The sequence below is a fragment of the Electrona antarctica genome (assembly GCF_951216825.1).
Source record: "Electrona antarctica genome assembly, chromosome: 9".
In the NCBI taxonomy this organism is placed as follows: domain Eukaryota; kingdom Metazoa; phylum Chordata; class Actinopteri; order Myctophiformes; family Myctophidae; genus Electrona; species Electrona antarctica.
This window is the reverse complement of record NC_136790.1, coordinates 51190548-51207666: the sequence shown is the minus strand read 5'-3', so window position 1 is coordinate 51207666 and position 17119 is coordinate 51190548. Positions and strand designations below refer to the sequence as shown.

General features: G+C 42.7%; 1 protein-coding gene across 1 annotated transcript; it reads left to right on the top strand.

The window, feature by feature from the left end:
• Positions 1-1608: 1608 nt before the first annotated feature.
• On the top strand, positions 1609-15130 carry LOC306930034 (cytosolic phospholipase A2 gamma-like; the record flags this gene model as incomplete). Its single annotated transcript, XM_079510773.1, has 11 exons — positions 1609-1713; positions 3745-3849; positions 4265-4407; positions 5259-5445; positions 6757-6871; positions 8688-8828; positions 8922-9002; positions 10059-10133; positions 11505-11668; positions 13160-13328; positions 14946-15130. The coding sequence occupies 11 exons, from the start codon at positions 1609-1611 to the stop codon at positions 15128-15130; spliced, it is 1470 nt and encodes a 489-aa protein (XP_079366899.1).
• Positions 15131-17119: the final 1989 nt, after the last annotated feature.

The following is a 17119-nucleotide window of genomic DNA, read 5'->3' as shown; positions in this document are numbered from 1 at the left end:
TAGTGTGTGTGTGTGTGTGTGTGTGTGTGTGTGTGTGTGTGTGTGTGTGTGTGTGTGTGTGTGTGTGTGTGTGTGTGTGTGCGTGCATGTGTGCGTGCGTGCGTGCGTGTGTCTGTACTATAAAACTGTGTGTGTCTGTACTGTAAAACTCTCAGTCTCCGCAGCCAACCATCTGTGGGCGTTTAAAGGTAGGAAAACCTGTTTATTTTTAAGTGCATCATGTGTAATACTGAAGCGTTACTATGTAACCTACAAAAATGATTCTGCACGTTTTTAAGTATCATGGATCTATTGTGAGACGTTCTTGTTTATTTTGTTGTTTGTTTTAAAGGAGCATTCAGTGATTTGGGTGATTTTGAAAACCCCCCGGTCCGCCCCAGTAACAAGATGTGCACATGCACCCACTACAGTGGGGAGACACACGACACCAAGGTCTGCCCCTCTCTATCCTGATTGGATGAAGGCTGCAGGGCCACCTAGCCAAAAACGAAACAGGGGTTAACTGGGGACAGGGAGGAACTCCTTATATGGTCAGCACACTCTATAGTAGGGAGGATTATCACAACAAAACAAAAAAATAAGTGCTATTTGAATTAAGTGAAATCTCTGAATATACATACCTTTAATGGAAGGGAAGAGTCTCATCAGTGTTGTCAGAATCTGCGAGAGAAATTTAGCAACCAGGTCTATGAAAACAACCACAAAATAAGCAACCATTTTCATAGGCCATATATGACATGAGCACTTTAAAACATTTAATAGCAACACAATTTGTTTAATATATATTAATTGGGGGGTCCTTGCCTGGGTCATCAACATATCCGTACACGGACAAACGTGTCCTTGGCAAGACTTGTATATGTCCATCTCACTGTAGTCATTATTTACAGTGAAAAATGGGTGCAGGAAAAGATCAAAAACAGATGTTCAGAAAGACTTATTTGATACAAAAGCAAAGGAGGGCAGAACTGGGCAAGTAGAGTTTGCTAAAAATGATTTTCACTGTTGAGAGAAATGAAGAATTAGGCAACACAGATAACATTACAGGCAACAAACAGCCCTGGCAGACACACCTCCAAGCTGCAGCTTGATTCATTAATTTCCATTAATTAATGGAAGCAGCTGTGCAGTGTGTTTGTCACGTTCGGTTTTACACTGTGGAGTCTTTTTAGTGTCTATAGGGCACGGGTTGCCCCGGGACACTCTCCTTGGGGATATATTCACAGTCTGTTACAGCATCCAACAGAATAACGCATAACCATAAGCACAAAACGTGTGTGTGTGCGTGTGCGTGTGCGTGTGCGTGTGTGTGTGTGTGCACGTGTGTGTGTGCGTGCGTGCGTGCGTGCGTGTGTGCGTGCGTGCGTGCGCTCTCCTGTGTGCACACAGGAGAAGGGGCGGAGTGAGGCGGTTATTTTATGTCAGCTCCTCTGTCCACCTGTCCCGCTCCTCACACACACACACACGGACAGACACACACATGGACGGACACACACACGGACAGGACAGACACACACACACACATGACACACACACGAACGGACACACACGGATAAACAGACACACACGCACACGGACACACATACAGGCCCTCTTCAAGCTGCAGCCATGAAGGTGACTCCTCAGGCTCTGATGATGACTGTCTCTGCTCTGCTGTATACTCTGGCTAGCGGCTCCATCCTCAGCCCTCCTGAGGACCTCAACGTGACCCAGGTGAGACAGAGGCTCCGTCCTCAGCCCTCCTGAGGACCTCAACGTGACCCAGGTGAGACAGAGGCTCCGTCCTCAGCCCTCCTGAGGACCTCAACTTCACCCAGGTGAGACAGAGGCTCCGTCCTCAGCCCTCCTGAGGACCTCAACTTGACCCAGGTGAGACAGAGGCTCCGTCCTCAGCCCTCCTGAGGACCTCAACTTGACCCAGGTGAGACAGAGGCTCCGTCCTCAGCCCTCCTGAGGACCTCAACTTGACCCAGGTGAGACAGAGGCTCCGTCCTCAGCCCTCCTGAGGACCTCAACGTGACCCAGGTGAGACAGAGGCTCCGTCCTCAGCCCTCCTGAGGACCTCAACTTTTGACCTCAAATTAATTGGTTCAGGGGATCCCTAAAAGTTTGTTGAACTGGAGCCAAAAAAACAATACTTCTTCAATTTACAATTTACAATTTAGGCATTTAGCGGACGCTCTTAATCCAGAGCGATTTACATTAAGCAACAACCAAAACCATGGGAATACATCACATATATAAAAAGCATTTATCATGAAACATGCGTAAGCTAAGAACGTAACAGTGGAATATCTATATAATGAAACTATACATATAAACTATACATATATGCTATACTAAGCTATACATATGTACTATGACGTGCTATGACTACATACAATGCAATTATAGTGCTGTCTACATAACATGCTAAAAGTCTGTATCAAATGCTATCAAAGTCTACAAAGATGCTATCTAAGGGGGTAGGGTAAGTGCTATGGGCCATGATGGAGTCTGAAAAGGTGGGTTTTCAGACTGCGGCGGAAGATTGGGAGTGATGCTGCAGTTCTGACTGCAAACTTCTTCTTGCCCTGAAGTGGGAACCAAAGTGGCTGTGTCACAAATCACGTTGGAAGATGCTGAGGTGTTCTAAACCATCATGAAAAATAAAGAACGGAACCAGAACCAAAGTTATTTTGGTGGAATATGGGTCTGGGAGAGTTTGATTGATCAGGGGTCATCACTGTGATGGGCATTTTCATCAATATATTTTAACAGCTACTGTATAGTGTAGATTCTGTCTTAACACAAACATTAAATCCCATTGACAATGAATGGAGAATGTACGTTATATGTTTCTGAGCAAATCGGTGGAAAACCTTGGCCAATAAGGGACCACCATTCTTGGTGACGTCACGTAACTAAGGTATGTTTCAAGGTTGGTATGAGGTCAATTGATTAGAGCGCCCCTCACTTCACACCGGTGTGATTTTTATTTTTTTGCCATGGGACATGACGCGCACTATAGCCCTAAATGTATACTAATGGACTCCGCCATTAGACATAATAATTACATGTCAAATGCTTCTCACGGAAATGTCAAGGATAAAATGACAATGGATCACTGGAACAAGGAAACTTGAGACAAATCTCCATCTCTCTCTCTCTCTCTCCCTCTCTATCTCCATCTCTCTCTGTGTGTGTGTGTGTGTGTGTGTGTGTGTGTGTGTGTGTGTGTGTGTGTGTGTGTGTGTGTGTGTGTGTGTGTGTGTGTGTGTGTGTGTGTGTGTGTGTGTGTGTGTGTGTGTGTGTGTGTGTGTGTGTGTGTGTGTTAGTGCGGTTGCTGTAGGCAACACACTATTGTTCTCGGTACGAGAACCTTTTGTCAGAAAAGTGAACCTGCTTTATTATGACTGTGCAGAACAGAAAAGTGAACCTGCTTTTTTATAACTTTGCAGAACAGAAAATTGAATTTGGTCATATGCTTCACACATCGTTGTCACTGTTGTCATGCTTCACATAATTCAGTTCCCACTAGTGGATTCCTCGTGACTCTCTTCAGTGAAACTTTGCAATTTCGTAGAATTGCAACCTTTCTAGTTTTGTTTTAGTCATATTTTAGTCACCTGAAAAGTTTTAGTTTTAGTCTAGTTTTAGTCGAGTAAATATCATAAGCTTTTTGTCTACTAAATCTACCGTTGATTTTGTCAACAAAAAAAGAATATATAATCTTTGTTCCCCCATCTTTTTCCCCCCATCAAGGTCCGTATCGGTCACACTCTGAATGAGGCAGAGAAACAGCATGTCACCAGAAGAAGACTCACAGTTCAACAATGCCTGAAGAAACTCAACATCCCCTACACTCTGGTAGGAGCCTTTCACCTGTTTTTTTGTCTCCACCAGGCCGAAGGCATGGGGAGAGACTATGTTTTGCACTACGTCCGTTCGTGTGTGTGAGTCCGTCCGTCCGTCCGTCCGTCCGTCCGTCCGTCCGTCCGTCCGTCTTTTACCAGCTAATCTCCGGCAACGTTAACCCGGTCGATGCCCAACGTTTTCCAGAACGGTCTGTTATAGCGCCACCAGGAGGCCGACTTTTGTGAAACACATTCTTTTATATTAATCCTCCAGATTCTGTCCAAAAAATCCTCAAATCGTTTCACAGTATCTCTATAGTCATGTGTTCAAGACATAGTGAGCGCTCTGCTTGCGCACAAGTAGGCCATACATGGCCTACTTGTGTGCAAAATAAGGTTACGTTTGTGTATGATGTTTCTGTTAAAAGAACAAGGTTCCCAACATAGCTCTGATTGGCTCTGGAGGAGGACAGAGAGCCATGGTGGGACTGCTGGCATCTGTGCTTGAACTGAAGAAACAAGGTCTACTGGACTGCATGATGTACCTGAGTGGAGTGTCTGGATCTACCTGGTAGGCCTACAGGATCCGTTGGCCTTCAAAATAAGGGTCTGCACATAAAAGACTGTGGCAGTGACTGAAGAATTAATTATGTCAGTCAATGTGTTCATATTTGACAATTTGGCCAATTTGCACTAATTAGTTGGACTGTGTGCATGCGCGCGTGCGTGCGTGCGTGTGTGCTGCCATGCGTGCTCATATTTGTCACGGTCCGTGACATGTTTTATGTTTTGTAGTGTTTCTTGTTCTTAGTTGTAGTTAGTGTTTTACTGTTCTGTTGTGTTCCTGGTTTTTTAAGTATTGTGTGTTCCTGGTGTCCTAGTTGCAGTTTGAGTGTTACTTTACACTTGTGTACTTTTATTGTGTAGTTTGTTTGTTAGGTTTCCCTGTGTTGCTCATGTTACCTGACTTGTCTCACCACTGTACTGTGATTTGTTAATGTTTCCACCTGTGTCCCCTTAGTTCCCCAGCCTATCCTAGTGTTGATTGTCAGTTGTGTTCACCTGTGTCCTGTTATCCCTGCCTTTATATAGTCCCCTGTTCTTTCAGTTCCTTCGTCAGATTGTTATTAGTGTTCTGTTCCTGTGTAGAGTTTTGTTATTAAACTCTAAACCTCCTGCCTCGCACCGTGACAATATTATTATGATTATTTCGATTACGATAGCTTCACTATCAATGATAATTCACGTGAAAGGCTCTCTCATAATTAAACCACATAAAAAAAAGTATGATCGTCAGAGTGGAGACATACATTTGTTGTCAGTGTTTGTCAAGTGACTTAAGCGTTATTCATAGTCTGGATTTTCTGAAAATCCAGACTATGAATGAGCCTTTACAGGTAATTTCTCTGATCTCATCTACAGGGCCATGGCATCCTTATACAAACATCCCAACTGGTCCTCCGATCCGAAGCCTGTGACCGAGGAAATAGTTCAACGGCTGAATGGTCTTGGAGTGGTGTTGCGGTATCCTGAGAAATGGGATCAATACGACAACTTAAATCAAGTCCACGGCTGGTCTGCACATGTAGTCACCACCTTCGTGAAAGAGGTCAGACAGTCATTTACACAGAAAACCATCTTCAGTTGTGGAGCATTCTTTAAAGACAAAGACAAACTACAGCTTAATCTATTCTAGCTGAAAACTACATGAAAACTACTACAATATTCACTGTTTCCCTTCCCACAATAAGAAGAATAAACTTTATTTGTATAGTGTACCCTAGTCAAAAGATCATATAGGATTTCAAAATTTCTAATAGGATCCTTTATGATTGTGATCATTTTAAAATGTTCCAAAAATATATATATTTCTATAGGATAATGAAATTCCTATAAGAATCCTATAGTATACTTTTCTAGTAGAATCCTATAGGATTTCGAAAATATTAGAATCCTATATACAGTATTTTCCAAAGTTCCAATAGAATTATTTTGGAACTTTGGGACAATCCTATAGGATTTTCCAAAGTTTCAAGAGCATCCGGATTATGAACATTTTAAAATGTTCCAATAGAAAAAAATAGGGACAAAAATGAATGAAATTCCTATTTTGCATATAGGTCTGGGTACTATACTGTTCGCTATCTGCCAAACTAGCCAGTCAGCTTACCTAGGGAGGGCAGAATACCCTAACCTGACTCCACCAGCTGGTGGCAGCAGTCAGTTCCTCCTCCTGCTCCCATCTGGTCTCTCTCGGGCAGAGACGATGTACTCCGAACAAAATCTGATCGGAGCGATATGTGGCCGTATGCGGCCGCTAGAGGCGGGATCAACGCGAGACTGGTGACGTATATTGTAGCTGTGCCACAGCGCAAATGTAAACACAAGCTAACAACTCGAAAATTATTAGATTATCATAATTATCAGATTTGAGTCCCGCTGCTTCCGGTTCATCGTTTCTGCTTGAGAGAGACCAGATCAAGGTAGGAGGAGGGAACTTGTGAACTTGACCTATTTTGGGCGGGAACCCCTGTTGGTGTTTTAAGCATTATGTTATACTTTAGCTTTAGCTACGAGCTTGTAGGTCTGCTATTTTTGAAAATTTTAACTAAAATATTTGCTTCTGGGGGGTCCCTGGAACTACATATTTGGAGATGGGGGTCTGTGGCCCAATAGAGATAATTCTGGGGGTACTTGACATGAAAAAGGTTGAGCACCACTGACATAGAAACATAGGTTTTTCAGAAAGATGTTAGGATTTAGAAGCCTTTTTTTATCAAACTCAGTCCAAAATGGGTTAATACTGCCACAATCTGGCGGAGTCAGGTTAAGAATACAATGCCCCGGCCATTCTGGTTATGGCAGAGGTATAAAACTGTTAGAACACTTGGCTGAGTCATAACACTTGTTGTGTTTTCAGATAGATGAACATGTTCTTTCAGACCAGAGGGGAAAACACGACATGGATCCCTATCCCATCTACACTGTGATTGACAAGGAGATCCGAGACAGAAACCAAACCAAAAGTCTGAAAGGTAAAAGATGGAGTGCCGTGATTTATTTCCACAATAAAACATGATCATCATGTATTATTGTTATATAAGGAGGAAGCATTTAAAAAAAAAAGTGTACAGTATTTGTTAAAATGTCGTTTTAATGTGGACACGCCCACTAGTTCATTAAGTATGCCTGGTTTTGACTGGTGGGTGGTGATGGGTGGTGATCCACCTGAACTGAAGCCACACCCACAGCTGTTGTTGTATGATAAAGGGGGATGGGTTAGGGGAGGGGATGATATTGTGATGTCACAATATCACTGTTTTCTTTTTTCATTGGCATGTTTGACTGTCAAGGTTTCAGCCTCCAGGAAGAAACCCTAAATACAAAGGGAAGACATCATCAGCATATAACAACCACATGAAGGGGTCTAATGAAGTACTGTCACCTCATAAACACATGAAAAACTGGGGAAAAAATACAAAAATAACAGCACTCCATCTTAAAGTAGCGTTAACCTGTGCTGTGCTCTGATATAGTACAGGGTACAGTCAAACAGAAAAGTAATCAGTACAGGGTACAGTCAAACAGAAAAGTAATCAGTACAGGGTACAGTCAAACAGAAAAGTAATCAGTACAGGGTACAGTCAAACAGAAAAGTAATCAGTACAGGGTACAGTCAAACAGAAAAGTAATCAGTACAGGGTACAGTCAAACAGAAAAGTAATCAGTACAGGGTACAGTCAAACAAAAGTAATCAGTACAGGGTACAGTCAAAGAAAAGTAATCAGTACAGGGTACATTCAAACAGAAAAGTAATCAGTACAGGGTACAGTCAAACAGAAAAGTAATCAGTACAGGGTACAGTCAAACAGAAAAGTAATCAGTACAGGGTACAGTCAAACAGAAAAGTAATCAGTACAGGGTACAGTCAAACAGAAAAGTAATCAGTACAGGGTACAGTCAAACAGAAAAGTAATCAGTACAGGGTACAGTCAAACAAAAGTAATCAGTACAGGGTACAGTCAAAGAAAAGTAATCAGTACAGGGTACAGTCAAACAGCAAAGTAATCAGTACAGGGTACAGTCAAACAGAAAAGTAATCATTACAGGGTACAGTCAAACAGAAAAGTAATCAGTACAGGGTACAGTCAAACAGAAAAGTAATCAGTACAGGGTACAGTCAAACAGAAAAGTAATCAGTACAGGGTACAGTCAAACAGAAAAGTAATCAGTACAGGGTACAGTCAAACAAAAGTAATCAGTACAGGGTACAGTCAAACAAAAGTAATCAGTACAGGGTACAGTCAAAGAAAAGTAATCAGTACAGGGTACAGTCAAACAGAAAAGTAATCAGTACAGGGTACAGTCAAACAGAAAAGTAATCAGTACAGGGTACAGTCAAACAGAAAAGTAATCAGTACAGGGTACAGTCAAACAGAAAAGTAATCAGTACAGGGTACAGTCAAACAGAAAAGTAATCAGTACAGGGTACAGTCAAACAGAAAAGTAATCAGTACAGGGTACAGTCAAACAGAAAAGTAATCAGTACAGGGTACAGTCCTTGCGGTCTTGTTTCCATTCAGGTCCTGCGTAGATGGAGCTGACGGATTTGTTTGAGGCTGATGCCATGACGAGTGACGACACATTGTGGTCAGACAACACTCCATATGTGGGCGTGGCTGCATTGTGAACTCTTTTTAGGCCTATATGGTTATACTGCTGAGTCATAGAATAGAATATATACTGTAGGATTGTTTTCATTTGTTTACTTTTTAACATGTCCAAAATATTATTTATTAAATCATTCTTTATTAACGCGAAATCACATTGAATTCATTGATTCCTTGACAGATGTGTGGGTTGAGATGACCCCCCATGAGGCGGGGTACTCTCTCACCGGGGCCTTCGTGGACCAGAAATGCTTTGGGAGTAAGTTTAACAACGGGACGTTGATAAAGGAGCAGCCAGAGATGGACATGCTCTACGTTCAAGGTGAGCCTCCACCATGCACGGTCAGTCCACTTGTTCTGTTGGTTTGTTTCTTCCAAAGCATTACATTTTAATTCTGTGTTGCTCTGTTGGCAGGCCTGTGCGGTAGTGCTGCCGCAGATTTCTCGCCATCAGCTGCGTGGTCAGTAGTGAAGAAGAACATGCTTTGTGCGCTTGGTTGGTCATTTGAGCAAATATTTACTCTCTCTCTCTCTCTCTCTCACGCGCACACACACAATTCCCATAATGCTTTGGTGCACTGCTCCTCCTTGTGGATAGGGGGAGGGCTGTCTTACTGACACAACATGTAGTCCAGGAAGTAAGTGAGCCCAGTGTCCACTTTGCAATCCTAAAATATCTAAAAACACATATTACCCACATAAAAACCCCAGGAAAGTGTTTATTGTCTCCCAAACATAATTCAAATAATGATGTGGTTTCAAAAGGGGTGAAGTGTCCCTTTAACGTTTCTGGCGAAAGATAAACAGTGCGAGCTAATGCTAACATACTGTAAGCCGTTTCTTACAAAGGAGGTCTGCAAGTGAGCAAACCGGATGTGAAAACATTGTAATCTGCCCAATTCTGGCTTGCGCATCTAACTACCCTCTATGGCCACACGGTGGCTGTTACCTTGTTAAGGATCCCCATAGACGCCTTAACAGACGACGTCACACTGATAAGAAACAGCATGTACCGGCAGCAGAAGAACCCTGCCTCTCATAAGATGCAATGGAAAAGTTCTAGCTGCACTCACGTATAAAAAATGCCCCATCAAACTTTCAGATTCTGTTTTTCTCCCAGTGTGGAGGAAGAATGATTAGGATGATTTGTAGATCTGTTGGGAATTGATTATGGCAACCAACTAGTCTTCCTGGGGTCCACATAAAAAACTTCGAATTCAAATGCACAATACAGATAGGAAACTTGAGAAGTGTCTGCTAAATGCTAATTCCTCCAGACAGTAACTCTGTCATTTCTCGACCGTTTCGGACGTGGGGCGGCTCGCCGGAACCGGGCTGGCACCCTGGGCGGGTTCCTGTGGGTCTGGAAGTTCCGGGGACCCACCGGGGACCCCCACACGGAGTTGCACCACTCAGTTCACACGGGTGTGATTTTTTACTCAATTTCCCGCAAGGGACAATAAAGCTAACCTTGAACCTTGATCCATCCATCCATCCATCCATCCACACTCACCTACTCACCTCCTCCGTCTTTATCTCTGTCACATTTCAGGGGATCTATTTGCGGGTGTGATTAAACCCACTTTCTCCTGGGGTACCACATACAACTTCCTGCACAACATGAGAGGTGAGTCAGAGCTCGGACACAATTCACTGATCGTAATTATTGGGTTGCGTATAATACGGACCTTTCTGGATGTGTTCTTGCATAGATATTTTGCCACTTTGCAACAGGTGGTCCGTGGACCACTGGTGGTCCGTGGAGGTATTACATGTGGTCCCTGACCATGCATTTAGTAATGTAAGATTTTTAACATTTTCTTTCCACTGAACTGAATGACCTGGTGACCTTAGCCAATATCCTAACCCAACACAACAGTGGTCCCCAGGTTGATTCTAAGACAGGGTGGTGGTCCCCAGGTTGATTCTAAGACAGGGTGGTGGTCCCCAGGTTGATTCTAAGCCAGGGTGGTGGTCCCCAGGTTGATTCTAAGCCAGGGTGGTGGTCCCCAGGTTGATTCTAAGTCAGGGTGGTGGTCCCCAGGTTGATTCTAAGACAGGGTGGTGGTCCCGAGGTTGATTCTAAGACAGGGTGGTGGTCCACAGGTTGATTCTAAGACAGGGTGGTGGTCCCCAGGTTGATTCTAAGACAGGGTGGTGGTCCCCAGGTTGATTCTAAGACAGGGTGGTGGTCCCCAGGTTGATTCTAAGACCGGGTGGTGGTCCCCAGGTTGATTCTAAGACAGGGTGGTGGTCCCCAGGTTGATTCTAAGACAGGGTGGTGGTCCCCAGGTTGATTCTAAACCAGGGTGGTGGTCCCCAGGTTGATTCTAAACCAGGGTGGTGGTCCCCAGGTTGATTCTAAGCCAGGGTGGTGGTCCCCAGGTTGATTCTAAGCCAGGGTGGTGGTCCCCAGGTTGATTCTAAGCCAGGGTGGTGGTCCCCAGGTTGATTCTAAGTCAGGGTGGTGGTCCCCAGGTTGATTCTAATACAGGGTGGTGGTCCCAAGGTTGATTCTAAGACAGGGTGGTGGTCCCCAGGTTGATTCTAAGACAGGGTGGTGGTCCCCAGGTTGATTCTAAGCCAGGGTGGTGGTTGTTGATGGCATAAAAGTAGAATTAATTCATCCACATTTTTGTGCTGGATTTGGAGCTCCCTCTTAGTGTTGTGCCCGTCCGTGGGTGTCTCTCACTCTTTTGAAGTAGTTTGGCAGCCTGGTACATGGCAAGTTGCTGTACTGTATGCTCTGTCGTCTGCCCAGAGCCTTGCAGCAAATTGCTTGGCAAGTAATCTGGGGACTGGCTGTCCCCAGATTATTAGCACATTAGGCTGAATAATGATATAACAAAATATTGTTGTCATATAATATGACAATAATATATGCAATAATAATAATATGCAATATGACTCATATTGCATAGACGTCGAAAGTGCTCTGGCTATCTAAAGAAGTTGTAATGTATTTGGTAATATAGCTACTGCACTGTATTTTCTACAGCTGAAGAAGTCCGAGAAGTAGACTCCTATATCCTGAAATCAGGAACGAGGGACTATATCGACGCTGGGCTGCTGCTCAACGCTCCCTACTTCTCCGTCCTCAGACCAGAGAGAAACGTCGACCTCATCATCTCCCTCGACTACAGCGAAGGAGACCCTATGATGGTAACACACACACACGCACGCACGCACACACACACACACACACACACACACACACACACACACACACACACACACACACACACACACACACACACACACACACACACACACACACACACACACACACACACAGTTTCAGGGTTTTCAGCCTTAGATTGTTGTTCTCCCGGGCACCAGAGTGCCAGTGAGTTGATCTCATCTCTATGTGGTAGATTCATCATTGTTGACAATCTGACCTAACCTGACTCCGCCAGCTGGTGGCAGCAGTGAGTTCCTCCTCAGGAGGGAACTTGAATGTGAACTCAACACTGCCTCAATCAGGTGGAGTCAGGTTAAATCTGACCAGGCCCAGGGCCTGAGGCCTGAGGCCCTCAGTCAGGTTAAATCTGACCAGGCCCAGGGCCTGAGGCCTGAGGCCCTCAGTCAGGTTAAATCTGACCAGGCCCAGGGCCTGAGGCCTGAGGCCCTCAGTCAGGTTAAATCTGACCAGGCCCAGGGCCTGAGGCCTGAGGCCCTCAGTCAGGTTAAATCTGACCAGGCCCAGGGCCTGAGGCCTGAGGCCCTCAGTCAAAATAAAAAGGAGAATTCCCTTTTCTCTCCACTGAAGTACCATGGAACCCCACATGTCCAGAGAAGCCTACTGTATGCATCATCATAACCACTGTGTTGCCACTAGTGTTGTTTTTGGCAGCAAAAATATATTTTATTAATTTTAGTCATAGTCTTTTCGTATAGTTTTAGTCACCTGGAATGATTTAGTGTTAGTCTAGTTTTAGTCGACTAAATATCATAAGATTTTAGTCGACTAAATCTACAGCTGATCTGATAGCAGATCTACAAGCTCACAGATCTACAAGCTCACAGTGAGCTTGTAGATCTGCTATTTTCAGCATGCAACCAAGTGTAAAATGACTTGATCTCTTGTCCACTAGTCCCTCCCTAACATTTTAGTCTAGTTTTAATTTGTTGACGAAATTGTCAATATATTAGTCTTAGTTTTAGTCTTCATAGCTTAGTTTTCATTTAGTTTCCATTTTTTTCGTCAGTTTTAGTCGACGAAATCAACACTGTGTTGCCATCATGCAATTCATGTCTGCAATTCGAAACTGGCCCCCGTAAAATCTGAATCCCCCACCCACCCCTGTTTCCCCTCACTGTATATATTTATTTTCCCTTTTTACCTCCTATGATGATTTATTTTTGACTATATAGTTGTGTATATCCGTACGTCTCTAAATGTTTTGATGAATTGAAAATGGTGGGCCCTATTGTAAACAAGTGTAATGCTTTATGGTGTCGTCCACTCACTGTTAACAGTTTTTGTATTGAGTTGTACTTGAAATGTACTGTAATTCTGCAAACTGTTAATCAATCAATCAATCAATCAATCAATCAATCAATGTCCTATAGCCATCTCACACTGGTCCTATAACCATAACTATATTATTAATCAAGCCATTGTGGGCATCATTCTGTTGCTTATTTCTACAGACAGTTCTAGATGCTTATAAGATGTCCATGGAAATGGGTATAGCTTTCCCACACGTTGAATTTCCAGAAAAGGACAGAGAAGAACCAAAGGACATCTACGTGTTTCCTGGAGACGACAACACCCCGACAGTGATCCACATGCCTCTGTTCAACAGGGTGAACTGTAACGGTAACTGTTCTGTTTGTATTGTACATTGTACAGCAGGAGGCTTAGGGCAAAACTAGCTAAAAAGAAGGGTTACAGAGGGGCACGGTGGCACAGTTGGTAGTGCTGTCGCCTCACAGCTAGAAGTTCCTGGGTTCGATTCCTGCTGGGGACACTGTGGGCGCTGGCGGCATGTTTCCTCCTCATCAGTGCCCATACCCGAAGGTGGGGTTGGCGAAAGGGCCTATCTGTGTGGAGTTTGCATGTTCTCCCCGTGTCCCCTAGGGTAGGTATACCCTCACAAAAAACATGCAGTAATCCTGGTCTCTAAACTGCCTCCCCCTGGCCAGCCGGGGCGCCTGATGGAGGGGATAGGAACTGGTTGGAATAACGTGTTCCTTCCACGTGCTACGTCCAACCAGGGAAACTCCCCCCTGTCAGGCGTTAAGGAGCAACTTGGACACTCGGGTATGAAGGAAGCATGAGTTCAAGTCCGTTGCTCTCCCCATGTCCCCCATATATGGGGACTAGGTTGGCGGTGGGTCTGTAGAGCCCAGGATCACATTAGATAATTGACACAGGGGTGAAAAATGGGTTACAAAATCGTGGGATAAAAATTAGGAAAAAAATAAAAATAAAAAAATAAATAAAAAAGAAGGGTTACAAAACTTTGTTTGTGCCAACTGCTGTGGACATTTTTAAATAGTTCACCTAACACCCACTGTTCATGATCACTGTTGCTGTGTTTATGTGAATGTATTTTATATAGCATTTTAATGCATCTGTGTTTATTTTATGTAATGTTTTATTGTTGTAACTGACTGCCGGTGTGCCAAAGACAAATTTCCATTTTATGTAAATTGAATGGGAAGAAAAGGGTCCACTGGCACACTGGCTTTCACTTATAGAGCAGTAGTTTTATTAGATGACAACGTTTCGGTAATTCAAAATGTAATGTAATGGACAATAAAGTTTTCCTTATCCTTCATTATCCTTACATGAACATACATTGTATATAACAAAGTATGGTAGAAAACGTTGAAATAGGGAGATACGAGCTGGTTTCAACAATATAGTTGCTGAAAGAGCATGATTTTACTGATTTAAAGTGTTACCAAATTTTGTTAATGTTAACAAATTAATAAAAAGGAAAATTGTGTAGTAGACCTTAGAGGAATAAAGGTCCAAATAGTGTCCTCCTCTATATTGTCTTAATCTAGACACGTATCAAGAGAAGTGACTGTTTTATGCCCGAACCTTTCAGAAGCTTACAGCATGTAGGATGTCCATTGTGACTCATTCAATCTGAAAATACATTTGAAATGACTGATGAACACACACACACACACACACACACACACACACACACACACACACACACACACACACACACACACACACACACACACACACACACGTGTCCAACAACTTACTAACTTTTCAAAATGTATGAATTATCCGAAAGCTTCAAACTGAATATCAACCCTTCTGTAGTAATAAAGATAGTAAACATTATAATACTATAACCCTCAAAACTGAAGACATTTGAACTGTTAAACGGAACAGAAACCTGTCAACATTTAGCCAGTGGGAAATCAAAACATTAATACTGTTTGTGTTTCTATTGTCTCCTCATCACAGTGTCAGATGACTGTGAACTTGAGAACATTAGAGAGAGATACAAGACCCTTCAAGGAGCGCTAGATCCCGCAAAGATCAAAGAGCTGATGGACAGAGCCGGCGCCAATGTGATCAACACCAAGTCCACGCTGCTGGAGGAGATTCGGAAGGCCGTCAGTAAAATAAATCCCATCCATGTGAAGTGAGGGGCGCTCTTATCATACATCATCTCATTCTCAACCAATGGCACATCTCCCACCCAATCACGCCGGCCAATCACAATTTGCGTCCTCACTTTTGGTCTTCAATGTTTGTGTTTGTCATTGGCAACTTCATTGCCATTGTCTTTTAAATATGATACATTCCAACCTAATCCCTCCTCATACCTACGTAATTTGTTGTGTAACTGCATGGTAACGATATATGAGATTCTTTATGACAAATACAAGCGCAAGCGCTACACAAACAACGGAATGCGGTTATAGGCCTACATGTATAACTTTATGGCTTCCTGGTAGTGATGGCGACAGAGTAAACACTATTTACGTACATGACACATTGACTGACAACATTTAGACTAAATGTTGGCGGTCTCTATGTAGTTGTATCGCGGGTTGGAGTAACACTATACGTAGGGATGGAGCTCGATAACCGATACCCGAAAAAATCAGATAAGAAGCGTATTGAGTACCCGTTATCAATAAGCGTTGGGCTTATCAAGCTTGTTATTGAGCATAGCGGCATAGTGGCCCGGTCATGTTTAAACAATCAAGACAAGAGGCGATCAAGAAATAAATGCCAACTAGCGCTGTCCGGGTATACACAATTACGCTTTTAAAGTGGCAGTACATATATTAACCAGTTAACAGTTTCTTTAATATAATTAATTTGGTAAAAAGGTCAATTGCCTTTCTGTCTGTTAGAAAAGTACTGTATTTGAAGGCCCTAGTAAAAGATATACTGGTTCTGTTCAGAATTTATCGTCTCCTGTCTTTCCACAAAATAATAGAAAATGCTCGATAGTGGGCTCGATAAGAACCCGGCTCGATAAGCTTGATCGATAAGATGATCGTTATCAATAAAACATTAACGAGCTCCATCCCTAACTATACGTGTCCGACGTTCTGACGTTTTGAAACAATAATAGCTATGCATGCATGCAGCTGGCTTATTTGTAGCAAAGACATAATATTCTTCCACTGTCTGTATATCGGCGTATATAAATAGCTGTTACCAACGTATAGCTTACTGATTAAATATATAGCCTAATGCTGAGATGTGTGTTTAACACTCCCGGCATTTCCTTTGAGCGCCGATAAGTCTTCTTGGTACGTGTACTGATTATACGTAATGCTGAATTCATTGTTATCCATATTTTATTTACTGCAAAACTATACTATTACATTTCTGCCTAATAAACTATTGAATCAATCAATCAAACATGTTATATGTTATCATTTTGTCATAAATATGCTTATTAGATATTGTGATATACTAGTATAGACAACATCCTTAACCCATTTTGGGCGGGAACCCGTTTTGGTGTTTTAAACATTGTTATAATTTAGCTATTAAAAAATAGCAGATCTACAAGCTCATAGCGCGCCACCGCGCTACGAGCTTGTAGGTCTGCTATTTTTGAAAAATCGTGAAAATATTTATTTCGAAAACTGGAGGATTTAGAAGATTTTTTTTTAATTTCGAGGTCAAGCCTAAATGGGTTAAATTACCTGCAGTGTGCAGAGCCTTTCCCCGTGCTCTTGCTCGAGGCAACTTATTGTGCCTCTGTCACAATATGCATAGATTCATGTCTGTCTGTATCATACTGTACATACAGTACATATTTTCTTCTTCTTTAGAAATATGTGACCAGATTTGACTGAGCGCCTGCCATCGCGCAAATTCCAGCTTTTCACCAGAGGAGAAAAACTTATTTTTTTGTCTTTTTTCAAAAAAATAGTCAATAGCACAGGCAGACACATACTAGAGCATGTCTCTATAAGCCATATCTCCAAAACTGGTGGGTCAAACTGAACAACCAATATGTCAATTTGAACCTTAGATTCCCTGCTTTCATATGACATGAAAAAACGAAAATTAAAAAAATCCAATCCAATGGCTGAGTTGTCACATATTTTATATCAGATTCAGGATGTAATCATTAGACCCACCTATCTATACGGTGTGCTCAAGTG